Source organism: Sciurus vulgaris (genome assembly GCF_902686455.1).
Source record: "Sciurus vulgaris genome assembly, chromosome: 4".
Lineage (NCBI taxonomy): Eukaryota > Metazoa > Chordata > Mammalia > Rodentia > Sciuridae > Sciurus > Sciurus vulgaris.
In genome coordinates this window covers 84,579,757-84,607,478 of record NC_136464.1, presented here as the reverse complement: position 1 = coordinate 84,607,478, position 27,722 = coordinate 84,579,757, and the positions used below count along the sequence as shown (strand labels likewise).

General features: G+C 38.7%; 1 protein-coding gene and 1 pseudogene across 11 annotated transcripts in view; one reads left to right on the top strand and one right to left on the bottom strand.

The window, feature by feature from the left end:
* FAS (Fas cell surface death receptor) overlaps positions 1-27,722 on the bottom strand; it is a 54,268-nt gene that overhangs the window by 8,389 nt on the left and 18,157 nt on the right. For 6 of the 10 annotated variants that reach the window (XM_079138336.1, XM_079138337.1, XM_079138332.1 and 3 more), the window contains 7 exons: positions 26,874-27,011; positions 25,713-25,821; positions 24,868-24,929; positions 24,648-24,710; positions 23,392-23,468; positions 22,284-22,308; positions 21,258-21,572 (listed from right to left, as the gene is read on the bottom strand). In XM_079138336.1, the coding sequence (XP_078994462.1) occupies positions 21,259-21,572; positions 22,284-22,308; positions 23,392-23,468; positions 24,648-24,710; positions 24,868-24,929; positions 25,713-25,821; positions 26,874-27,011 (788 nt within the window). In that variant the 3' untranslated portion in view covers position 21,258. Of the gene's footprint in view, positions 1-18,964; positions 20,515-21,154; positions 21,594-22,283; positions 22,309-23,387; positions 23,469-24,647; positions 24,711-24,867; positions 24,930-25,712; positions 25,822-26,873; positions 27,012-27,722 lie in introns of those variants that run through there. The other 4 variants (XM_079138333.1, XM_079138331.1, XM_079138335.1 and 1 more) reach the window with 4 other exon arrangements.
* Positions 1,278-5,278, top strand: LOC306659764 (protein CDV3 homolog; annotated as a pseudogene). The gene is made up of 2 exons: positions 1,278-2,221; positions 2,954-5,278. The product of its transcript is annotated as a protein CDV3 homolog (transcript).

Below are 27,722 nucleotides of genomic sequence, written 5' to 3'. Positions count from 1 at the left end.
TGACTTCATGGATAATTAAATGTATCAAAATAAGGTGATACTTACATTTTATTAAATTGATGATAATTTATTTTTTAAGAAAAATACCAGCCTCTGTAACACCTCCCTATAACTTCCCTATTGAATGCTAGTCACAAGGTGACTAGTACTGCATGCATGTATTTCTTCATATACTGATTCATTCAAGAAATATCAGTTGAATACCTACTCCATGCTAATTATGATTTTGGCCCTTAGGTGGCATATGGCCTGGGGGGAGATAAACAATATCTACATGTGATCTGTATGTATAATGTGTGAACAAATACAAGTGCATGGCTTAGAAGGCATATGGTAAGGATTCTACAGGTTGAGACCAGAGGGATGAATTGGAAGTAGCTAGATAAAAATGGGGAAAACAGCCAGAAAGCAAAAGCTCACCAAAAAGGAACAAGAGCACAACAGCACCAAGGAACAAAAGGAGGCTTGGAGAAGGACAACTGTTGAGAAAGAATGTTGGAAAAAGAGATGGACAACTGGATCTCACAGGTTTTTGCACCAAGGGTAGCCAGGGGAGGACTTCAAGCAAGAGAGTAACATAACCAAATTGTCTTCAGCTGCTGTTTGGAGCATGGATTGGAGGGTGAGAGTAAAAACAGATCCAGCAAGAAGCTAAATCTTACAATAATCCAAGATAAGATGACTGGTAATAGGGTGGTGGCAGAGAGTATACTGAAAAAGATGAATGGATTCAAGAAGTATTTAGGAAGACCTGGTGACAGGCTGGATGTCAAATGTTGGGATAATCACACTTTTGCCACCAAGGTTTCCCCTCATAGGAAAATGTATAAGAAGGAAGGGAAAGCAAACAGCAAAAGCATGGGATGGAGGAAAAGAGAACAAAGGAGGAGAAGAAAGGCAGAGAGCCAAGGCAAGGGAGAGAGGGTTTCATGCCTGTATTGATGAGGGGAGGAGAGAGGGAGAAAAAGGAGGAAAAGACGAGAAGCTAGAAGGAAAGAGCCACCTGTGGAACCCAGTTTCTGGTTTATGGTTGAGAAAGAGGCTGACAGCCAATGTCTGGAGGTGTCTCTCAAGGGAACTAAAGTTACCAGAGATTGGTTTTCTCTCTCACACACATACACATACATACCAAAAACAAACAAACAAAAAACATGCTCTTTCTCTTCAAGATTATGAAAGAAGATAGAGATTGATCATCACTTTACTGATGATAAGCTAACATCTCCAGACTAAAGCTTAGCCAGGTGACTAATAATTAAATGTGGGACCTGCGCGTTCCTTTTCCCCGCGGCTGTGGAGCAGGCGGGATCTTGCCCCGCCGTCGGGGCAGCCCGGGAGAGTTCGGGCAGGGGCACGCGAGCCCCCGGGTGGAGCATACCACCACTCGACAGCACGCGGGGGGAGCCGCTCGCCCCGCCGCACACGCCTCGGCGACCCCGCAGGGCTGAGGCGTCGGCGCGCCCGGCAGCGTGAGCGCAGAGCCGGCCTCGACCCCGAGCTGCGAGCGGCCGCGCCCGCCGCCGGCCCCACCCATCGGGGCCGACGAGGCCGCGGCCATGGCCGAGACGGAGGAGCGGAGCCTGGACAACTTCTTTGCCAAGAGGGATAAGAAGAAGAAGAAGGAGCGGAGCAGCAGGGCGGCGAGCGCCGCAGGCGCGGCGGGCAGCGCGGGCGGGAGCAGCGGAGCGGCGGGCGGCGGGCCGGGCGCGGGGGCCAGGCCTGGCGACGGCGGGACCACAGGCGCAGGGTCCCGGCCGGACGATGGAGGGACCGCAGGCACGGGGGCCCCGGGCCCCGGGGCCGCCACCAAGGCCGTGACGAAGGACGAAGATGAATGGAAAGAATTTGAGCAGAAAGAGGTTGATTACAGCGGACTCAGAGTTCAGGCAATGCAGATAAGTGAAAAGGAAGAAGATGACAATGAAAAGAGAAGATCCAGGAGATAACTGGGAAGAAGGTGGCGGAGGTGGTGGTGTAGAAAAATCTTCAGGTCCCTGGAATAAAACAGCTCCGGTACAAGCACCTCCTGCTCCAGTAGTTGATATGACAAAATATTAGTTACAGAAACCCCAGAACCAGCAATGACTAGTGGTGTGTATAGGCCTCCTGGGGCCAGGCTGACCACAACAAGGAAAACACCACAAGGACCACCAGAAATATACAGCGACACACAGTTCCCATCCCTGCAGTCCACTGCCAAGCATGTAGAAAGCCGAAATAGGTACTTAAAATGAATGCTACCTGGAGTTAATGACCACATATGGCACATCTACATCTTATTTAGGGACATGAATTTTAAAAAATAAATAAAAAATGGGAAGAAATGTTAATGACATCAGATGGAAATTTTTTTGGGGGTGGCTTTTAAAGTAAATCCCAGCCTTTTCGCCTCTTTGAGAGCACAGCTGGCTTGAATTTAAACCTCCACTTGGACTTGCTCCTCTGCTGTGTCCTACAGAATGCGTAAAGGACTCTGGGAGGGCAGTGACTCACCACACACAGCTTTCTTTACCTGATCTAATCCGACCCCTCACAAACAGAAATGAGGAGAAATCATTGAATGATGAGAACTTTACTTGAATGAGAAAATTATTACCCTTACTTTATGCATAAATAAAGAGATGTATTGTCTACTAATTGCTAAATCTAGGAGTCCTAGGAGGAATGTCATTGCACAGCTTCTTTCCAGCTGTCATCAAGTTGGTCTCCAAACAGGTTTTCAGTTAATACTATTCAGTAGATGGGACCATGGAGCATCCGTACAGTATTACCTTTTCTGTTCAATTGAAGCCTTAAAATGGTTTGATAGAATTTAATATACCAATTCTCCTTTTCTGTCTCTCCCCAAGATTCTTTAGGGGTGGCCTTTCCCCCCCCACCCCATCCCCAAGGAAGAATATTTTCAAAAAACCCTAGTGAAGAATATTTACTGATTACATTTCTTTTCCCTTAGGGATAAAGAAATGGAGAAGAACTTTGAAGTAGTAAGACACAAAAATAGAGGTAGGGATGAGGTTTCAAAAAACCAGGCCCTTAAACTTCAGCTAGACAACCAGTACGCTGTGCTTGAAAATCAGAAAAGCAGCCACACACAGTACAATTGAGGAATGGTCTTTGCTAACCCTTCTGAGGTAACTAGATCACAGCTAATCTCCATGAACCTTTCATCCGATCTCTGTTGGACCTACAGCAGCTGATGCAGACCCCTCGATTTAAGTGGCCGACCCTGTTGCACTGTGGAAGTTTAAAGTGTCACAACTGCTCTTTATGTATACTGGATTTAGGAGAGCTTCCATTGTTATATAAAAGTGTGGACTAGATTCAGCAGTGTTATTTCATAATTGCTCTGCAAATACAAAAAAACCAAAACCTGCAGCAGTGGTCATTTCAAAAATCTTTTTATGTTCAGATACTGAGCCTTCGTAAGGGTTGACTACCTCAGATTTGCTGCACTTATTGTGGACTTCATGTGGATCACAACTTCTGGATAAGAAGGTTACAGCTATTAAAGTGTCGATGTGAACCTTGAAACCAGCTCTACTGGATTCCTATCAGAAATCCTGCAGAAAGTCAGCCATCTGGGTTCTGATCTGCTGTTAAAGATGAAGATTTAAGTGACCTTAATTAACCTGTCCTGTGCCCCACCCTAAGGAATACTCTGTAGTAGGCTGTGGCTATATTATACTTCCTGGAACATGCCGCTCAAAAGAACTGTGTTCAGATCATCTGTGTAGGGGCGTGATTTATAATTTAAGTTTTTAGTTGTAGTCTGAGGTAACTACAAGTGAAATTCAACCAAACTTGGGGCCACCAAGTGGGAAGAGGGGTGGGGGAGGGAATAATCTTGTTTCTCTTAGTAATTTTTTATTTGGATAGTGCTTTTTCTGTGTTCCACATTAAGGCCTTTTTTGCTTTGACTTGGAATAAGTTCTTTGACAGCATATTGCTTGGTTAGGTAAGTAACCTGAAATATGCATTAGAATTGTGAAATGTCTCCTGAATTTGCCAATCCCTAGAGTGGAACCAAATAGCCTTTGACATAAGGGGCAGTGAATGCTGGAGGCTCTACTTCAGGTGCTGCTAAAGCCTCCAATCAGGTCTAAATTGTACAGTACACTGCTGTGGAGAGCGGTTTCTGCTCAGGCTAAGGGAGTCACTGGCCTGTCTTTAAGAGTCCAGTGATGTAAGCAAAACCACCCACAACCCATTTAAGTGTCATGGGTCTTGTATGGTCATTGATAAGAGTTCCTTACATACTTGTGTCCAAATTTTTAAGGTAGTAAAACATTCTAAAGTTACAGTGATTGTCCCCGCTAGCTCTGTTACCAGCCTTTTCATGTGTCTAATAGTGTTCATCTGGAAAGGCAGGGCAAAAGACAGTGATTGTAGCGCTTTTATTAATAATTACAGCTTAAGCTATCCAATAGTACTTAGTCCATAAAAGGGACTTGTGGAAGCTCCCCAGGACTACTGAAAAGTTTCTTTCCACCTAATGAGACAGTCTGGCAATTCCTAGTTTTATATCTTTGATTCAGTAGAAATATATGACCACTTGATGCAGAGTTTGGGTTTCTCTGTAATAAATCCACCCGCCAAAGGCAGGAGTTGCAGCCTTGCTACTGGCAAGTGTGAAGCACACGAGGGGAATGCAGCTGTCCTGGTAAGGGGGCATCCTCTGCAGGAGTTCAGTCTTGGTGAACGTCAGTGCAGGAATTGGACTTCTAGGAGGGCTACAGTGTCTCCTCACAGGACCTGCTACCACTTCTGGGCAATAATGTCGGTGTTTGAGGTGGCAGGTAGGACGCCTACCTTCTGATTTATTTGAATGAGTAGTTGAGTCATTCGGGGAGAGGTAGGATGATTAAATGAGAAAAAAGATTCTTGGTTACACTGAAGACATGATTTGGGAGCCAAAAACCTTAATGAGTAATCTCTTGGAACTTGAGCCACATATTTTTCCTTAAAGTATACATTTTCCCCACAAACTTTTGTTGGGTTATGTTGTTGAGGAATGAACTGAGATGAATATGAGGAGGTCTATTTAATGGCACACTGTACTGGAAATTTTGAAGACCTGCAGCAGATTTAAATTCCAACTCTTGTTAAAATTTTATAAAAGATTGTGAAATTCTCAAAATGCATATGAATCAAGTTTTAATATACTGTATGATGGGTGGATGAGGCTGTCCATTATACCATTTCCTTCTTTGGATTCTCAGGCATGGTTTGGCAGTGCAAGAAACTCTGTAACATTAACAAATTCAATAAAAAGTAAATATATGAAAAAAAAAATAAAAAAAAATAAATGTGGGAATTCACATCTGGGAGCAAAACCTAGACAGGTCCCCTTGCATTCAATTGGTTACATAATAAATCACTTCTACTTTATCTTTTATCTGAGAAAACTGGGTACTTTTTATACTTGTAACCCCAAATGTCTGTCCTAACAGCCTATAAGTGCTATCCATAGTACAGATCCACACAGACCTCAGGTGTTTGCCCAGACTACTGAGTGTGTATCTCAGTCTTTGGGGTCTTCCATGGGGCTCCAGGTGATTCCTTCACTACTGGCAGGCAGCACTGCCAGGGTGGAGGTCCTTCCCCATTGCTTCAACAGGCACCATAAGCCTTGGCCTCTGACTAGAGTGGAACCCTTATTATGCCAAAGAGTGTGTATGGAAGGGAGAGTATAAGAAGAAAGGGAAGGAATGATAGATACCCATTTAAACCTGCATTACATTTCAACACAGAGCTTAATAAAACAGCTCTTTTAACTTTCTTTATTGTATTCTCTTTGCCTAGGACCCAGGTATTCATAAGGACAGAGATGGCAAGAGATTTAAGCAATACATTAAAAAAAATGCATTCTTACTAAATCAAATTCTACCTTCCCAGAGTGAGTTCTCCCATGAGATAGCTTATTCCTTCTTAACTGGACATCTGGATAGCCTTCTCTCTGAAGTAAAAACTATTTGTGCCTCTAGATCATTTGGTGATCACCTGCTGACAAATGTGACATATGGCCTCCAGCATCTCTCTCCCTACAGATGTCTGTTCTCAGGCTACCAAGGTTGGAGGAAGGAGAACAGCTAGTGGTATTATGAATTTAATATCTTAGCAATGTTCCTCCACCAACAGAAGACTGGAGTCAGTACCAAGACTTAGTTTCTCTGTGCTTTGTAGGTAAAATGCTGAGGTGTGTCCCACACAGCATTTCAGAGGAAACCCACCAAAATTGAGTCCCAGTTGTCTACCTGGTCAGTAAGTCCTGCCTCATGAGCTTTTCACTATTTTCTATCTTACTTTTCAACACCATCACCATCTTTCATTTGTCCATGGGTTTCTTTTGGTAGAATCCAAAGACACTCTCCAATTGCCCTGACCTCACCTAGATTCAAACTGAAGATTATTTATGTAGTGTCAGGGTGTTTGGAGGTCTCTGAACATTTCAAACACACACACACACACACACACACACACACACACACACACACATCAATTTATCTTTTTTGGGTGTCCTCAAACACAATAAGGCCAATAACAACTAACTTCTTATTGTTTTAGGATCCTGGGTCTTTCTATAAATGCTTAGTCTACTTGCTAAGGACATGAAGAATCTGTATAGTGGAGAGCTGGTTTCCTTCTACAGGGATAGTATTCAGCATTCATTTTGCCTTTTCATTTTCTTAACAGAATTTCAATTTTGATTTGCATTTTCCCATAGTTCATAAAACTTAGAAGAAACTAAACCTCTCCCCTGCTTCAGAGGTGGATCATGAGTTGCCTAAGCCAATAAGTATATGGCAGACTACATGGGTAGTCAAATGACTACAGTTAGCACAATCATGCTAAAATACCAGATGTATGGTCTACATCTGAAAGATTTTTCTTTCTTTCTTTCTTTGCTATTGAATATGAATTAGAAATCATGTTGCCAATTCACTGTTAAAGCCATTCATTGAAGGAAACCAGCCATAGTCCAAATCCAATGCTGTTACTGCAATTTGTAAAGCCAAAAAAGCATTCTGTGTTCCTACAATTATTGAGTCATTGAATTAACCTACCCTGTCTTCTGTCTAATGGAATGCCAGGGAAGGGTGGCAGAAGAAGAAATTGGAATCCCTGATTTGCAACCATTGACAACTTTTGTAGTACAAATACTTCCACCCTGGGTATATCAAGCTTCCAACAGTTTAACAACTGCCTTTCAGAATTGTTAAGTATTTAAAAATTGACTCTCGTGAGCTGGCAAAGCATGCTTCAGCTGAACAATGAGCTGTATCTTTGAACTGTTTATCATATGATTTAATAAATTTTTCTGTTGTTTAAGCCAGCTTGAGTTGGGTGCCTAAAAACATTCTAGTGTTCTCACCTGGGCCCTCCTTTCACCCTTTTAACAAGTTTTCCTCTCTCCCACATCTTATGATCTCAAAGCAAACTGATCCTACCCTAGACTCTCCAAGAATGGATAAAACCAATTAAGCCTATCTGGAGAACCCATTCCCTCCATTGTGGTCATGAGTTCAGGAATTGTTTATACCTAAACAGTTCAATAACAATGATTTGGGATTGCATGGAGTGAGCCAGCCCACCGACCCCCACACCAAAGTCGGACGCCATCGCTGAGCCTACCTGCCTGCCCCCCTACTGCCGAGGGACACTGCACTTGCCTCTGTGCTGACTCAGCACACCCTCGCTGGGGCTCCCCAGCTTTTTTATAGGCTGGTGCAGGAATTTCAAATTATTCTCGAGGGCATGGCCATCATCATCAGAAGGGCAGCTCCCTTCCTGAGACACCTACAGGAGACTGGAGGCCCTTTGACAGGACTCAGGATTGAAGAAGACGAGGTATTGAGAGACTAGGGAACCAACTCAGAGCCACTGGGTGAGTCTCTCACTGGGCAAGTGTCCCCATTTGGGGCAGTAGTCCAGGAATGTATGGAAATTCATGGAGCAGAGTTGCCCAGTGAGACTCCCCCGCTGGAGCTATGAACCCAAACAACCAGGAGCATTGTAGAGGAGGGCCACCCAGCAAGAGGCTTTGGCGCAGAGCGAGGGTCCCAGGCCAGGATGGTAGGTCCGGTTCCCAGGGAACGTCGCAGAGGAGGGCTGCTCAGAGAGAGTCCCTCCCAGGGCCAGGCTCCCCAGTGCAGGTAGTAGTTCTGGGCCCCAGAGAATGTCACAGAAGAGGGATGCCCAGCAAAAAACTCACTTGCAGGGCGAGGCTCCCTGGCCCAGGAGGTAGGTCCAGACCCCTGGGAACATTGCAGAGGAGGGCTGCCAAGCACAGGTGGTAGTTCTGGATCAAAGGAAACATCTCAGAGGAGAACTGCCCAGTGGGACTTCCCCACCGGGTGAGTCTTCCCTGCCAGGCAAGGCTTTCCCACCAGGGCTGTAGAACCAGAGACATAGGACCAGACCAGACATGCCCCAGCGCAAACTCTAGGCCCCCTTTGACTGACCATTGGTCAACAAGTTGAGGCGCCTCTGCCCACTAGCAAGGAATAGACCCCAATTGAAGGCCACCACCCCTAGAGGGGCAGCTTCCTTGCGGGACACTGTATTATCCAGTTCCTCCAAGACCTCAGGCTATTGAAGGCTAGGAGGTGAGTTATTATTGGAAATCTACAGGGACACTATAAGTCAATAGAGTTTCACTACTAGAGGGGTAGATACCTGACCAATATGAGAAAACAAAGGAAGAAAATGTTCCAAACAAACCTAGATGCTACAGCAATAAACTCAAATGACAGTATGGCAGAAGAAATGTCAGAAAGGGAGTTCAGAATGTACATAATTCAAATGAACGGGGAAGCAAATGAGGAGATGAAAGAGCAAATGCAGGCATTGAAGGATGAGATAAAAAAGCAAATGCAGGCATTAAATGATCACAACAATCAACAGTTAAAAGAGCAAATACGGGAAGCAAAAGATCATTTCAATAAAGACTTAGGGATACTGAAAAAAAAAAACAAACAAACAAACAGAAATCCTTGAAATGAAGGAAACAATAAACCAAATTAAAAACTCCATAGAAAGCATAACCAATAGGACAGAACACCTGGAAGACAGAACCTCAGACATTGAAGACAAAATGTTTAATCTTGAAAACAAAGTTGACCAAACAAAGAAGATGGTAAGAAATCATGAAAAGAATCTACAAGAATTATGGGATATCATGAAAAGGCCAAATTTAAGAATTATTGGGATTGAGGAAGGCACAGAGAAACAAACCAAAGGAATGAACAATCTATTCAATGAAATAATATCAGAAAATTTCCCAAATCTGAAGAAGGAAATGGAAAATCAAGTACAAGAGGTTTACAACAGACACATACCAAGGCACAGTATAATGAAAATACCTAACATACAAAATAAAGACAGAATTTTAAAGGCTGCGAGAGAAAAAAAAAAATCAAATTACATTCAGGGGGAAACCAATATGGAAATCAGCAGATTTTTTAATCCAGAACCTAAAAGCTAGAAGGGCCTGGAACAACATTTTTCAAGCCCTGAAAGAAAATGGATGCCAACCAAGAATCTTATACCCAGCAAAACTTACCTTCAGATTTGACAACAAAATAAAATCCTTCCATGATAAACAAAAGCTAAAAGAATTTACAAAAAGAAAGCTGGCACTACAGAACATTCTCAGCAAAATATTCCATGAGGAAGAGATGAAAACCAAAGATGTAAATCAGCAACAGGAGGAACTACCCTAAAGGAACAGCCAAATAAAGGAGAAACCAAGTCATGTCAAAAAACAAAAATGAGCCAAATGACCAGGAATACAAATCATATCTCAATAATAACCCTGAATGTTAATGGCCTGATTTCATCAAGCAAAAGACATAGGCTGATAGATTGGATTAAAAAGAAAGATCCAACAATATGTTGCCTGCAAGAGACTCATCTCATAGAAAAAGATACCCATAGACTAAAGGTGAAAGGATGGGGAAAAACATACCATGCACATGACTCAGCAAAAAAGCTGGAGTATCCATCCTCATTTCAGATAATGTGGACTTCAAGCCAAAGTTAGTCATAAGGGATAAAGAAGGACATTTCCTATTGCTTAAGGAAAGCATAAATCAGCAAGACATAACAATCATAAATATCTATGCCCCAAACAGGTGCTCATCCATGTATGTCAAACAAATCCTTCTCAATTCCAGGAATCAAATAGACCACAACACAATAATACTAGGTGATTTTAACACTCCTCTCTCACCACTGGACAGATCTTCCAAACAAAAATTGAACAAAGAAATCACAGATCTCAATAACACAATCAATAATTTAGACTTAATGAGCATTTATAGAATATACCATCCAACCAAGAGCGAATACACTTTCTTCTCAGCAGCACATGGATCCTTCTCTAAAATAGACCATATTTTATGCCACAAAGCTACTGTTACCAAGTACAAGAAGATAGAGATACTACCTTGTATTCTATCAGATCATAATGGATTGAAATTAGAAATAAATGACAGAATAAAAAACAGAAACTTCTCCAATACCTGGAGATTAAATAATACACTATTATACTATGAATGGACAATAGAAGACATCAGGAGGGAAATAAAAAATTCTTAGGAGTAAACGAGAACAAAAACACATCATATCAAAATCTCTGAGACACTATGAAAGCAGTACTCAGAGGAAGATTTATTTCATGGGGCACATTCAACAAAAGAAGCAAAAATCAACAAATAAACAACTTAACACTACAGCTCAAAGCCCTAGAAAAAGAACAGCAGACCAACACCAAAAGTAGTAGAAGACAGGAAATAGTTAAAATCAGAGCTGAAATCAATGAAATTGAAACAAAAGAAACAATCAAAAAAATTGACAAAATAAATAGTTGGTTCTTTGAAAAAATAAACAAAATTGAATAACCCTTAGCCACACTAAAAAAGACAAGGAGAGAGAAAACTCAAATTACTAAAATTCTGAATGAACACAGAAAATCACAACAGACATAAGTGAAATACAAAACATAATTAGAAGCTATTTTGAAAATCTATACTCCAATAAAATAGAAAATCTTGAAGACATTGACAGGATTCTAGAGATATATGAATTACATAAACTGAACCAGGAGGACACACACAATTTAAATAGATCAATGTCAAGTAATAAAATAGAAAAAGTCATCAAAAGCCTATGAACAATGAAAAGTCCGGGTCCAGTTGGGTTCTCAGCCCAGTTCTACAAAATCTTTCAAGAAGAGTTCATTCCAATACCGCAAATTATTCCATGAAATAGAAGAGGAGGGAACCCTTGCAAACTCATTCTGTGAAGCCAATATCACCCTGATACATAAACCAGGAAGAAAATTTCCACATCGAGGAAAGAAAATTTCAGACAAATATACTTAATGAAAATCAATGCAAAAATTCTCAACAAAATTTTAGCAAATCGCATACAAAAGTATATTAAAAAGATAGTGCACCACGATCAAGTGGATTTTATCCCAGGGATAAAAGGTTGGTTCAACATCCAGAAATCAATAAATGCAATTCACCATATCAACAGACTTATTAAAGTCAAGAATCACATGATTATTTCAATAGATGCAGAAAAAGCATTTGATAAAATACAGCACCCCTTCATGCTCAAAACGCTAGAAAAAATAGGGATACTGGGAACATTCCTGAACATTATGAAGGCCATCTGTACTAAGACAAAGGCCAATGTCATTCTAAATGGTGAAAAACTGAAAGCATTCCCCCTAAAAACTGGAACAAGGCAAGGATGCTCTCTTTCAGCACTTCTATTCAACATTATCCTTGAAACTATAGCCAGAGCATTTAGGCAGACCAAAGAAATTAAAGGGATATGAATAGGAAAAGAAGAACTCAAAATATCCCCATTTGCTGCTGACATATTATATGTTTACAGGAACCGGGAAATTCCACCAGAAAACTTTTAGAACTCATAAGTGAATTCAGTAAATTAGCAGGATACAAGATCAAAATGCTCATAAATCCAATGCATTCTTATACATAAGTAATGGATCTTCAGAAAGAGAAGTTAGGAAAACTATCACATTTACAATAGCCTCAAAAAAAATAAAATACTTGGAAATCAATCTAACAAAAGAGGTGAAAGAGTTCTACAATGAGAACTATAGAACACTAAAGAAAGAAATTAAAGAAAACCTTAGAAGATGGAAAGATCTCCCATGTTCTTGGATAGGCAGAATTAATATTGTCAACATGGCCATACTACCAAAAGTGCTATACAGATTCAATGCAATTCCAATTAAAATCCCAATGACATACCTCACAGAAATATAGCAAGCAATCATGAAATTCATCTGGCAAAATAAGAAACCCAGAATAGCTAAGCAATCCTTAGCAGGAAGAGTGAAGCAGGGGGTGTCACAATACCAGAACTTCAACTAGACTACAAAGCAATAGTAACAAAAACGGCATGGTTTTGGCACCAAAATAGACAGGTAGATCAATGATCAATGGTACTGATTAGAGGACATGGACACACCCAAATAAATACAATTTTATCATACTAGACAAAGGTGCCAAAATATGCAATGGAGAAAAGATAGCCTCTTCAACAAATGGTGCTGGGAAAACTGGAAATCCATATGCAGCAGAATGAAACTAAACCCCTATCTCTCACCCTGCACAGAACTCAACTCAAAATGGATCAAGGACCTTGGAATCAGACCAGAGACTGTGCATATTATAGAAGAAAAAGTAGGACTTCAATATGTTGGCTTAGATCAGACTTCCTTAACAGGGCTCCCATAGTACAAGAAATAAAAGCAAGACTCAATAACTGGGATAGATTCAAACTAAATAGCTTTCTCTCAGCAAAGGAAACTATCAGCATTGTGAAGAAGGAGCCTGCAGAGTTGGAGAATATCTTTGCCATTCATACTTCAGATAAAGCACTAATTTCCAGAATATACAAAGAATTCAAAAAAACTCTACACCAAGAATACAAATAATCCAATCAACAAATGAGCTAAGGAAATGAACAGACACTTCACAGAAGAAGATCTACAAGTAGTCAACAGGTATATGAAAAAATATTGAACATCTCTAGTAATAAGAGAAATGCAAATCAAAACCACCCTAAGATTCCATCTCACCCCAATTAGAATGGCGATTATCAAGAACACGAGCAACAATAGATGTTGGAGAGGATGTGGGGAAAGGTACATACATTGCTGGTGGGGTTGTAAATTAGTGCAGCCACTCTGGAAAGCAGTATGGAGATTCCTCAGAAAGCTTGGAATGGAACCACCTTTTGACCCAGTTATCCTACTCCTTGGCCTATACCCAAAGGACTTAAAATCAGCATACTACAGAGATACAGCCACATCAATGTTTTAGCTGCTCAATTCACAATAGCCAGATTGTGGAACCAACCTAGATGTCCTTCAATTGATGAATGGATAAAGAAACTGTGGTATATATATACAATGGAATATTGCTCCACCATGAAGAATGATAAAATTATGGCATTTGCAGGCAAATGGATGAAATTGGAGAATAGCATGCTAAGTGAGATAAGCCAATTTCAAAAAACCAAAGGACGAATGATCTCACTGATAAGCGGATGATGACACATAATGGGGGTGGGAGGGGTTAGGGTTAGGATTAGGGTTAGGTTTAGGGTTAGGGTTAGGGAGGGTGGCAAGAATGGAGGAAGGAAGGACTGTATAGAGGGAAAAGAGGGGTGGGAGGGGTGGGAGGAAGGGAAAAAATAACAATGAATCAAACAACATTACACTATGTAAATTTATGATTACACAAATGGTATGCCTTTACTCCAAGTACAGAGAAACATGTATCCCATTTGTTTACAATTAAAAAATAAAATAAAATAAATTTTAAAAAGATCTATAAGCAATCAACATATGAAAAATGTTCAACATCTCTAGTAATAAGAGAAATGCAAATCAAAACCACCCTAAGATTCCATCTCACCCCAAGTAGAATGGCAATTATCAAGAATACAAGCAACAATAGGTGTTGGTGAGGATGTGGGGAAAAAGGTACATGCATGCATTGCTGGTGGGATTGCAAATTAGTGCAGCCACTCTGTAAAGCAGTGTGGAGATTCCTTAGAAAACTTGGAATGGAACCACCATTTGATCCAGTTATCTGACTCGGCCTTTACCCAAAGGACTTAAGATCAGCATAATACAGTGATGCAGTCTCATCAATATTCATAGCTGCTCAGTTCACAATAGTCAGATTGTGGATCCAACCTAGATGCCCCTCAATTGATGAATGGATAAAGAACCTGTGGTATATATATGCACAATGGAATATTACTCAGCCATAAAGAATGATAAAATTATGGCATTTGCAGGCAAATGGATGAAATTGGAGAATATCATGCTAAGTGAGATAAGCCAATCTCAAAAAACCAAAGGACGAATGATCTAACTGATAATCAGATGATGACACATAATGGGGGTGGGAGGGAGGCACAAATGGAGGAAGGAGGGATTATATAGAGTGAAAAGTCAGGTGGGAGGTTTGGGGGGAAAGAAAAAATAACAGAATGAATCAAACACCATTATCCTATGTAAATGTATGATTACACAAATGGTATGCCCTTACTTCATGTACAAACAGAGAAACAAGGTGTATTCCATTTGTTTATAATAAAAATAAATTAAAAAAAAAAAAAGATTGACTTTGGGCCTAGCAGATGGGACAAAACATCTTTGCTAGCTACTCCTCTGACCAAATATCTGGAATATATAAAGAACTCAAAAGACTCAATTCCAAAAAAAAATCCTATCAATAAATGGGCAAAAGAACTAAGTAAATTTATTAAAAGAAGAAACTTGATGGCCAACAATTTATGAAAAAATGTGCAACATCTCTAGCAATCAGGGAATTTCAAATCAAAACTACACTAAGATTTCATCTCACTTTGGTCAGAATGGCAATGATCAAGAATACACAATAATAAATAATAATAATAAATGCTGGCAATGATGTCGGAAAAAAGGTACACTCATACATGCTGGTGAGACTGCAGACTAGCATGACCACTCTGTAAAGCAATGTGGAGACTCCTCAAGAAAACAGAAATGGAACCACCATATGATCTGGCTATCCCACTCTTTAGTATTTATCCAAAAGATCTAAAACCAGGATATAGTAATACAGCCACTTCAATGTTTGTAGCAGCACAATTCACAGTAGTCAAATTATGGAATCAACTCAGACACCCTTCAAAAGATGAATTAATTAAGAAAATGTGGTATCTAAACACAATGTAGTTCTCTTCAGCCACAAAGAAGAATGAAATAATGGCACTTGCTGGTAAGTGGATGGAAATGGAGAAAATCGTGCTAAGTGAAATAAGCCAGACTCAGAAAATCAAGAGTCAAATATTGTCTCTCATATGTGGAAACAAAATAAGGAAGATAAGGAAAAGAATGCAGTGGGGGAGGGGATGAATATCATAAAGATACCAGAAAGATCAGTGGAGCAGGAGAGTGAGTGGGAGGAAAAAAAGGTAAAGGGGAAGCACTATGGAATGAATTTAACAAATCATATTATATACATACATACGTAAATGTACCACAGAGAATTTTGCCTTTATGTATATATAGACAGTACTCAATCAAAAATCAAGGAATAAAAGAAAGTTCAAACTGAGTAGAGATGGAAGAAAAGGGGGAGGGAGAAAGGGAGGAATAAAAGAGGAAATGGGATTGAAATCAAATTCCTTGCATATATAATTTTTTCAAAATAAACCCAAATACTATGCGTAATTATAATGTTCAAAAAAAGGGGGGGGGGGGAATGTCTCTAAGTACTCTTTTATGCTAGAAAGGAAGTGCTTCTTCTTCTGGATGTGGTGATGTATGGTGATGTGATTGCAGCCCCACCCTCTCACTGTCAGTCTGACACCAGATACGTCAAAAGAGTCAATCCAAGGGAATCACAAGGAATCATGACTACAGGAACCAGATTAGGCTAATCAAACCAATCCTATTTCTGAACTTCCAATAACATATTTCAATACATTTGTAGTTTTCTTAAGCATCTGAATTGAGGGTTTTTTTTTTTTTTATTATCTTGAGGAAGAGCTACATACAGTGGTATATAATTCATACATGCTTTAATCTTCATGAAAACCAAAAAATGTTGAAGCAATTTCCCCATTTTATATATGGAGAAACTAAGGATCCAAGGAATTACATCATTTGTTTCTTCCATTATGGGGCAAATAAATATTTCATCTAAGATCTACATGATTCTCAGTTCACCACTATAATAAAATGCAGATCCACATGGGAAACCTCGTAATCTCTGTACTTCTCTCTTAGGTCCTGTCAAACAGTTCAACATAAACAAAAAGCAACTTGAGTATTAGTTTTAACTTAAAAATGTAAACGAAACCAAAAGAAAACATTTTTTTCTAGTTACCTAATGCCTAAAATGAGGCCTTCAGGTTAATAGAGAATTATTTATTTCCTAAGGGCTACCCCCTCCCAATCTAAGCAAATAGCAACGATAAGTGAAACATCTTTAAATGAAAATAAAAAGGCACAGCCTTTTATAAAATATGAGAAAAATCCTTCCTTGCTATAAGAATGGAAAATAACTGCAAGATGATGATATGGGCACAAGCCAAAGTCTCATTGGGTCAACACCTGAGAGCAAAGCAGAGAGGTTTAGTAGAGGAAAAAATGTGACCTGCTGGAGGTAGAAAACAGAATCAGGCTCACTTCCTCAAAATCAGGGTCTGGGTTGGGTGTAGCTCAGTGGAAGTGCTTGCCTCGCAGAGGTGAAGCCCTAGGTTCCAACCCATCCCAGAACCACAAACAAAACAAAATAGGCAAAACCAAGCTACTATTAAACACTGCCTGGAGTTATGAATTACATGAAGCCGAGGCCTAAGGAACTGGCAAGACCCAGACTTAACCTTATGACCAGTAGCTGAGCCAAGTTGTTCCCATACATAGGACTAAAACTACTCTAGCCCTGATATCACAAAGGGGCATGAGCCCCAAGATATCCATAAATCCTGGCTAACAGTTAGGGACTCTGGAAAATCTAGTATGAGAACACACAAAACTACTATTCTGGGAGAGAAGCTGGTGCAGAGAAATAGAAAATCATCTGTCACTCAAGATGGATCTACAAACCAAGTTCAAAAGTATTTGAAAAACTGGGCACCATGGCCTGTAATCCCAGTGATTCAGGAGGCTGAGATAGGAGGATAGGAAATTTGAGGCCAGCCTCAGAAAATTAGTGAGGCCATAAGCAATTAAGTGAAAGTGAAACCCTGTCTCAAAAAATGAAAAAGACTGGGGATGTAACTCAGTGCTAAATCCCCAGTAAAAAAAAAAAAAAAAAAAAGAAGTAGGAAAGCCAACCTACAAAACTGGCATAAAATCACTGCAGTTGAAATTAAGAAAACAAAGCAATTCTAAACAGGACTTCAAACCAGGCCTGGTGGCACATGCCTGTAATGCCAGCTATTCAGAGGCTGGGGCAGGACAGTCCTGAGCCTTGAAAATTTAGCAAGATCTCATCTCAGGAAGACTGACAATACAATCTTTCTTTTTCTTTTGTTTTCCTTCTTTTTTTTTTTTTTTTTTTTGGTTTGCTTTCTTTTCTCTCTTTCTGTGCTGGGAATTGAACCCAGGGCCTTAGGCATGCTGAATAAGTTACATCCCCTGCTCCTTGGTATAAAATTCTAAACCTGGATAAATTATCATTCAGTAATTGGCATGGAAAAAAATTATTTTTATTGTTGTTGTTGTATTGTTGGGAAAAAATTCTAAATTACATGCATTATTGATATTGGTTTTATATCCACTATCCAGACAGCTTTGACACCTACAAAATATCTAATCAAATCAGAAATGTGTGGAATCAACCCATGAACATTCAAATGAGGAAGACCTTTAAGATACTTGAGTAGGTAAGGCCACCATGTGACCTGTGACCTTCTGCAAACAGCCTTTCTTTCTGCAGGTCATAAGTGACATTTGGGTCATACTCATACCCAGAATGCTCACCACAGACTAGACCAGGTTCACCAGAATGAGGGTGACTTTGAACCAAGGAGCTCCCTCAACACAAGAACATAGATGTGATTGCTGATGTGAAAGCAATCCTGCTTGGGGCCTGTGAATGAAGATGCAAATAGAAAAGCCACACTGCCAAGTACAAAAACCTCTTCAACTTCCTCCTCCTCCCAAATGAACACAGATTTCTTGGTTGGAACTGCCAAGAGTGGGTACAGGATGTTCTCTAAGTCAATTATTTCCTTGCAAAGTAGGAATTCCACTTTGGACTATGAAGAATAACTAGCACCAGCCTTGCCCTCCTGCTATCTACAGCTAGAAAACTAGACAAAGCAACACAGACTTTGAACACTCAGAAAAGAGAAATTGATGAGGAGAGTCCTATGATCACTCAGATTTTCCCCACACAGGCGGGGCCCCTCAGCAAAGCACAGTCATCTTGCTAAGATAAAGAGCAGAGATTGGAGTGGAGGAGGCTGAAGCTGCTGGACGAACAGAGTACTGGAAGAAAGGGAACTATACAGAAAAATAGTTTCAAGTATTATTCAGCCATGAAGAATAAATCATGTTATTTGCAGGAAAACAGACAGAGCTGGAGATCATAATGACAAACGAAATATGAGAGACTCAGAAAGACAAGTATCTCATGTTTTCCCTTACATGTGGAATCTAGCAGGGAAAAAGATGACATGGAAATGGCAGGAAGACCATTAGAGGTGAGAAAGTGTTCAAGGGAAGTTGGGAGAGAGGGGAGGGTATGGAAGGGAAGTTGAGGGTTGTATGATCCATGTATGAATATGTCATAATGAAACCCATTATTCTGAATGTACTAACATATGAATGTGACATAACAAATCACACTATTAGGTATAATTATGATTTTTATTTTATTTAAATAAAAATATTCTTTAAAAGATGCACTAATAATAAAAAAGGAAAGAAAAGTAATTCCAGATCTACCCAGAGGTTCTCTGGAGTCTCCCACTGAATACTACAGGGAGGTGAAGCAGTAAGACTCTTAAAAGTCAGGCAAAGAACAATTACAGGGGAAGTACTACTGAGAGCTATAAACAGAACAATTCCCAAAGATGTCACAGGAATGGGAGGTGTTAAGTTCAGTCAACTAGAATGCAAATACCCTATGGAACAAACCCAAGCAGTGTCAGACTTTTAGGTCTGGACTAGTCATAGTTAAGGTATTCTAGACCTGCCCTAACAAAGATATAGACCAGAACTACTTCTTAGTATGTGACTTTGAGGGAGAGAAGGAAATTCCCTACTCATATCAGATTCCTGAAGTCAACTTCAGTTATCTGATATGGCTACTAATGAATTATAGTCACACTCCCTTAATATTGCTACATTATACTTATTATATTTGACTTTGCAATGTAGTTTAAGCCAACTTTAGGGTTAATATAAAAGCTACTGTGCTATGAGACATCTGTGTTTAAATCATGCTATTATCACCATGAAAAATGAAAGAAACACATTTTAAGGGTTAAGAGAGAATCAGTGGTCACCAAATAGCTAGAACAGAATATCAGCTTTCTTACCAGTAAACCTACACTTTCAATTTATACTTTCCTATCCCCATTTTGGTGTCTGAATGTAACCTTTACTAACAAATCATTATGTGCTATTTGAAAGAGGTACTCTTGGCAATAACAACCTATAGAAATAATTATTTAGCTATTAAAAGGGCTTTTAAAAGGAAGTATCTTCTAAGTGATCAAAGAAAGCTTTGAAGATTTATAAACAGCAGTTACAGAAAAGGAAAAAAAAAAAACAAAAAGCAAACCCCCACCAAAAGAGAGAGAACTAAAAATCCAAAAACATTGCTTTAATTAAATATTTTAACCTATATTTCCAAACATTAAGTGGGGAAGAATCCTCTCAATGGAAGCTGTTTAGGTAGTTCTAAGTACCTGCTTTGGTTTATAACCATCTTCAGGTCACTGTATATCTATATAAACATAAAATAGCCTTTATTAAAATATAAATATCCTTTATTAAAATTCATATTTAATACAAACTTTCACAGATGTTTTTATGTAAAAATAACCAAGTATCAGTAGGCAGAAGAACTTGTTTGAGAACCTGCAGAGAATAACAAGAGCAATTCCTAAAACCTGACACCATTTTACCTTTGCTAGGTATAAGCTTTCATTTGTAGCCAAAAATAATACAAGGGGAATTTTGGAACGTTCTGCAGAGTGAGGACAAAATAAGAACCTTATCACCTTCAATAGCAGACTCATGCTATGTCATGAAGCTGCCACCTATATGAATAGTTTAGTCTGTTCCAGACCAGGCTAGAAAGGCTAAGGGCAGTCTTGAATTTTATAGGATCATTATGTCTTTCTTTGAAAATCCTTCCATGTTTGGGAGTGTATTAGACTGTCAAGATGAACAGCAATGGAGGTAGAAAAAGTCTAGTAACATTCTCCTGTTTGAAATGCTTTTGATACCTGAGGAAGAAATAAAGTATTTTGGTCTAGTAAAATGGTATACAAATAGAAAATATTTAAGAATTATAATCCAATCGTCATTTTCCATGCAATTCAAAGCTGAAATCTGGACCATAGAATACCAGTGATCTGCACAAAGATCTTTGAGGTGTAAATAATACATTTAAATATATATGCAAGCTTTGCCAGAGTGGTAAATAAAATTTACAAATATGGCAAGATCTCTAGAGTCATCATAGAAATACACAGAAGTAATATAGAAGCAAAGCAGTCTTTCTAGTGACTGATGTCGCAGCAAAACGTCATAGCTTCTATTGATTTGTAGAAATAAGTCACAGTGGGCAGATATTTATACTAATATGCACTAATTACATTTACATGGAAGAACCATATGTGAAATGCTACAGCACAATCTTAAGCTCTTTTCCCTTTGTGCACATTTCTCTTTGGCTATTTAACATGCCACTCCGTTTACTCTTGACCATGTATGTCTGTCTTCCCACATATCTTAAACATTCTTGAAGGAAGAATCCTGATAACTTTGAAATCTGTAAAGCTGTAGCTCTACAAATCTAACAAATGAAAAAATAGAATGCACCTAATAAAAAGCCAATTGATATAAATATCAATTATAAATATAAATATAAATATAAATATCAGCCTTTAACTATGCAAGACGTTTTTCACACTAATTTTTCTTTATCAACTACACATACTTAGAACTGTGTTAGTTCTTTTCTCACCTTAGGCCAAACTTTGTCTTTCATTTTCATGTTCATTAATGTCTTTCTGTACAATATCCTGAATTTTCTCAGCAAGAGCACAAAGATTGGCTTTTCTGAGACTTTTGATTAAAGTGTCATATGCATCTTTCTTCCCATGAAATTGATACCAGTTACGAAGCAGTTGGACTTTCTGCTCAGCTGTATCTTGGAGATTGTCATTCTTGATCTCGTCTATCTTGGCTTCATTGATACCATTCTTCCGAACAAATTCTCTAACTTGATTTATTGTCATATGTTCAGCAATACTAATGATATATTTACTCAAGTCGACATCTGAAAAATAGAATATAGTCCCTGAAAATTTGTTCTTTTAAATGAAATTCCCATTACCACAATTAAAAATACAGGTAAGTCCTAAATACCCAAACAACTGATGGTGGAAGAACAAAAACAAAAGAAACCCTGAGTTCTAATTCCAGTTACTGCTGTGGCCTCAGTAGTTTGCTATCTGATTAGGACATGACATATAACGTCTCTGTTACTTCCTATCTCATGTATGAAATAAGAGGTTTAAAGGAAATCACCTCTAATATCGGTCATAGAACTGAGGATCAATGGCCCACAGCATAAAAGAACAGACCAAAAGTTGTGATTATCTTATCTCTGAAGCCCGGGGCAAAGGACAGAATCAAACAGCATCAGGGTGTTGTTACAGAGTTGAGTACAACAAAGATCACTGAGTCTACAATTCCGTTTAACCTCTATGTCACTCTGGACAGGAGTGCTACAATACACCCAACCAGTTCTGAAGGAACACTTTCTCAGAATGTGGTGGTATGTTGCTACCTGATTTATTTTTAGCAATGAGTATTATAGATTTAAATGAACTACTGAATAAACCCTTGATGGTGAGCAAGAAGAACTATAAGCCCAAGTAGTAGCAAAGTCTATAATATGTCACTGAACTTAGTAATATTTTATTCTAAAATTTACCTACTCCTGCAAAGGAAGCTATTTCTTAGGAATAAAATGATAAAGCCTTACCTGGAAAATTCATTGGCACTGTTTCCTGGGGAGAAAAAAAATGGAGGCAGGGAGAAAGACAAATAAAAATACATTTAGAATATTCTAAATGTCACCTTCTAATTGCTTCATTCTCAAGAAAGTACATTCAGGTGTCTGATGTGTAAAATTAGAAAACTAGATGAAGTTATTAAGACGGGTTCTTTCATCATTCAAATTTTGAAAGTTTCTGGCCTCACTAGAAACTAAGCAATATTGGCTCATTTTTTACAAAGTCAAGGAATCTAAGAAACCCATGGAATAAAATGAGATTATTTTTCATATATATGCACTAAAGTAAACAATATAAACATTGTCAAATTTTCTTCACTATTCTTATGTTTGACAGCAGAAAAATGACTCAAATTGAAATTCTTATGTACCATATTGATTTAAAGAACTTCACTCCCTCTGAGCCCTTTCCTCAAATGAAAACATCATTAGTCAATTAACTGGTTTCTCTTCCCAATGTATATTTTGCTATTTGAAATGTCTTGATCCCATGTTAGCAAAAGATACAGCAAGAGATTGGCTCAATAGTTAGCTGGAAAAAGTCGGGATATGCTTTTGTGACAGATTTTAAGAGCAATCTCTTTGCCCAGGCTGAATCCAGGCTTTGATAAATGTCATCTCTCTGCAGGGGTCACACCAATGTGAAATATGGGCCTTAGCCACATCCTTTATCCAACTCACATTCAGTACACTTCCACACTCCCTTTTATTATTATTTTTTTAATTCGTTGTGCACAAATGGGGTGCAACTTTTCATTACTCTGGTTGTACATGAAGTAGAGTCATGCCATTTGTGTAATCATACATGTACATAGGGTAACGATGTTTGTCTCATTCCATTACCTTTCCTTCTCCCTCCCCCCCCCACCCCTCATTTCGCTCTATGCAATCCCTTTTGATGTTTCACAAAGTGGGTGTACAAGCTTACTTATAAATTAGGTACCATATCTTATCTCATTTTTGATGCTGTTCTAACCCATATACACGTTAACACACTACATGTTTGTTTAAAAGAAAGTAACAAACAAAGAGCTGTATCACTACTTTCTCTATTTTTTAAGAAAGTTGATACACCTACCGGATGGGAGGGCATCGATTCATGGTAATCATGTTTTTTACTGAGGCACTTGAAAAATCTGCCCTGAAAAATCAGCCCTGAAAGACCAAAGTAATTTCTATCAGACTCAGACTTCAACCTGGTAGAAAGCATATGAGAAGATACTTTCACAGGAAAATATATAAGAGAGAAAAGAGAAATTCACTGAAATTTAAAGTGGTCAAACACAACAGGAAATGGCACTGTGCTAAACTTACCCTGCTGAGTCAAGTGTTCTAGAGACAAGCCACTTCTCGACTGAATCATCCAATTACCACACCCTGGCCTTACATGAAGTTGGCTTATAACTGACTGTATGGCCACCACCACTTCCTCTCCAGCATGGTGGGTTGCATGACTGCAGAAGGACTCAGAAGTCATAAGATGTGGAAAGTTGAAATCAACCTGCAGTAGTAGGGCATTTACTGCCTGGAAGTTCAACTACATAATACTTATGAGTAACTCAGGTATACACATTCAAGGAGTATTTTCCTTGAAGTTTGTATGAGATGGAAGAAAAGAATCTGTACATCCTGAGTACAACTGTTTAAACACCAGCTATGTAATTTTAATTAAACAACCTCTAAAGCTAAGACAAAAATCATGTCTTAGTTGAATTGAAGAAGCAGTAACTTGTTCACAGAGAAGGAAAAGTTTGATGCTTCTGAGTTACTGAAAGATGGTGTGACCCTGTATTTTATGAATGATTTAAAGCTATTCTCCAGGCTATTTATGATTATATCTAATCTGGAGCTTATCTGCTGACTTTAATAAGTGATCCTTACATAAAATGTGTTACCATCATATTTTAAGTTAAGGAGGACAAATGATGATTTTTCCCAAAAAAACAGCTTGGTCAAGGTTCAGGAGGTACAAAAAGGGATGAGTTTATCAAATGTCCTTTGCAATTCTGTTCCAAGGATGGTCCTCGCTTTCTGTGTTCTCTTAACTCATATGACAATCTTAATGAGTAGTGAAGGATTACTTCTGATTTTTGGCTGACTGTTACTGCAGAGAGCACTTGCTTAAAGGGAGAATGGGAATATCAGCCAGTTCCCTAAAACTGTTCATCAGAAACAGCAGCAGAGGGTATCTTATCAGCTTTCAGGAGTGTGTTAAGTAGCAGGAGATCAACAATACAACAGAGCTACACTTGGTAGCTTTCTTACAGATAGGAGACAGAAAAATTCTTGTGGGCAAAACTTCAAATCTACAGTTTGAACAAACTAAGAACTTACCAAAAACTATTGCAATCGGGAGTAGTAGGAGCAACAATAACCACCACAAGTTATAATTGAAACCTGTAGCTGGGAACATTGGACATTTTATAAGAAAACAAGCAATTTTTAAGATTAAACAAAGTATTTTACTCTTAAATAATTAAAATCAATTGTTTTTTCTTCATATTTGATGGTGAGGATAAGAGAAAAGAATATAATGAGAAAAAGAAATGATTACTTTCTTTTTTGCATTTGGTGTTGCTGGTGGGTGTGCATTTCTCAATGATTCCATGTTCACACCTGGAAAAAATATAGGAAAAATTCAGAAAGCTTGGACTGATTCCATCATAATTTTCAATGAAACAAGTATATTTGGGGCCATTTTATTCATCTTTATGTCTCAGAGAAATATTTTTCCTCAAATATTTCTAGATTATCATCTAAAACTAAGTGCAAGTTAATAACATGATTTGGGGTGTTTGTATGAGAAAACACCAAGAGTTACTATGTTTTAAGTATCAAAAGTTAAAGGAAGATAAAATACTGGCATACAAGGGAAGATGAAATAGACCCAAAAACAAACTTCAAGCTGGTAATAAATTGAATTCTTAAAATACCAGACCTTCAAATAAACTATCTTTTAAAAAATGAACTACCAAGATAAATTTCCAAAATAGTCTTATAAAACATTAAAATACCCAGAGAGCTGACAATGGACATGATATTGCTTAGGGAAGCTATTTACCTAGCTTCTGTTGGTTCCACTCTTGGCATTAAGTGATGATAAGGAGACTCAAGAGGCTCACATGGAATTTTCTTTAAAAGTCAAACACTGACAGTCAGAAACCCAGTTTACATCATCAGGTTTAGCAGTCAATATGGTGCCAAGTGCACAGGAAGTGTGCAATAATGGTCAGTGCTCAATCATGTTTGAATGAGTGAAAGGTCATCTAGTTACTTGGAAGGAAAAATAAAACTAGAACTTTAATTCTTGAATCTTGGTCAGTGTGGGCTTCTCTCTAGGAAAAGAGTCTCTTCTCAGGGAACATCTAATGCTTTCATCACTGAAAGACTAAAACTTACGTGGTGCATGGCTCACAGTGTTCACATACAGAAGTATCACAATAAAAGTTTGGTTTACATCTGCACTTGGTATTCTGGGTCTGGGTACAGTTTGTTTCCACTTCTAAACCTAGAAATTCAGTTTGGAAAATATTAATTATAGCAGTTAGTTATAAATGAACTATGAAAGTAATGATCAAGGCTGCATGGATTTTTGAGATCCACTACTCAGATCAACAGTTATACCATCAAGCCTTTAGTAACATAGGCAGTGTTAAATATCAAAACAGATACCCACAGGTTGAAACAGCCAGCAATCATTTAGCAGAGTTTTAGTGTATAAACAATTCAGCAACCAAGACTACCCTACCATTGTTAGATGGTTCCTGTGTTCCTCTAGCCTAGAGTCTTGCTACTCAGAAATGAGCCCATGGACCAGAAGCATAATCATCACTCAGAGCTTGTTGGAATGGAGAATGTCTAATTAGACCACAGCCAAGGCCCTCACTTAAGAGATTCTGATTTAATTTCTGTAAGGTGAGACCTAAGCCCTGGCATTTTTAATAGCTCCTTAGGCAATTTTCACATACACAACCAGGGATGAGAAATCTTGCTTTAGAGCCTAAATAGGAACAAGAAAAGCTTTTTGCTGGGAGGCTTTCTGATATCAAACAAGATGAGGAGTACATGTTATATTTTAATCAACTCCCTCAGAAGAGATTGAGATATCCATGAAAATTTAGGTCCTCAAATGGAATTATCAAGACAAACCAGATCTCCAAAGATGGGAGAATATCCTACCAACATTTTGGGTTTCTCTGTTCTTGAGTTTATAGCCTTCAAAGCTCTTTCTGTTCATGAATAAAGACCATTATACAAGCATAAATCAAGGCAGGATAAAAAGAGTTTCTATGGTTTTTGACTGGGGATGATGAATTCTTTGATCTGATATTTATTTATCTGCCTTAATCTAGGAGAACTACTGAGGCTTGACCCAGAGATGTCCAGACCAGTGAATTTTAGCTCAGTACCTGGTCCTCCAATGCTCCAGCCAGCCCCATTCTGTACCTTCCTGTATGTCAACATCATATCAGAAGAGGGGTCAATCTCAAATTGTATGATAAATGGCTCTATATGAAGTACCATGTTTGGGCTCTTTCAATTGCTTTCTAAGACACTTACCGTGTCCTCCATCACATAACTTACATCTTCTGCATTTAGAAGAATAATGTTCATTATCTGTGTACTCCTTCCCTTCTTGGCAGAGCATGCATGTTGGTTTATCCCCATTGACTGTGCAGTCAGCAACTTTTCTTGTGCCTGAGCAAGACAAAAAAGATCAAATGTTTGAAGGTGAGGTAGCTATGTAACAGTATGAGGAATGCACAGGAATTGTTATGGTTTGGATGTAAGATGTTCCACAAAAGCTCATGTATGAGACAATGCAAGAAGGTTTAGAGGAGAAAAGATTGGGTTATGAGATCCTTCATTCAATCAGTGATTTAATCCCCTGATAGGGATTAACTGAGTGTTAGCTGAATGTGGGTAGGGTACAGCTGGAGGAGAGAAGGGTCACTGGATGCATGCCTTTGGGGTATATATTTTGTATCTGGCAAGTAGAGTCTCTCTCTCTGCTTTCTGATCATCATGTGATCATACTCTTCTACTCTGATGTTCAGGCTCACCTCAAGTTCCAAGGAATGGGGCCAACTATCTATGGACTGAGACCTCTGAAACTGTGAGCCCTCAAATGAACTTTTTCTCCTCCTCTACAATTATTCTGGTCTGGTCTTTTAGTCACAGCAGCAAAACAGTTGACTAAAACAGGAATGACAATAAAACACTCCTAAAATGGGGGGGAGTGGCAATATTTAAGCTAATGATATATAAATATGATGGGGAGAAGGTTATTGTAAAAAAATCATGTTATGAGTGAGAAAGTCTTCTAAGACAAAAGCTAAAGAACAGGATAATTGACTCTACGAGCAGATTAAAAAGTGGGAAAGAGGTTAGAATGACCAAATGCACTCA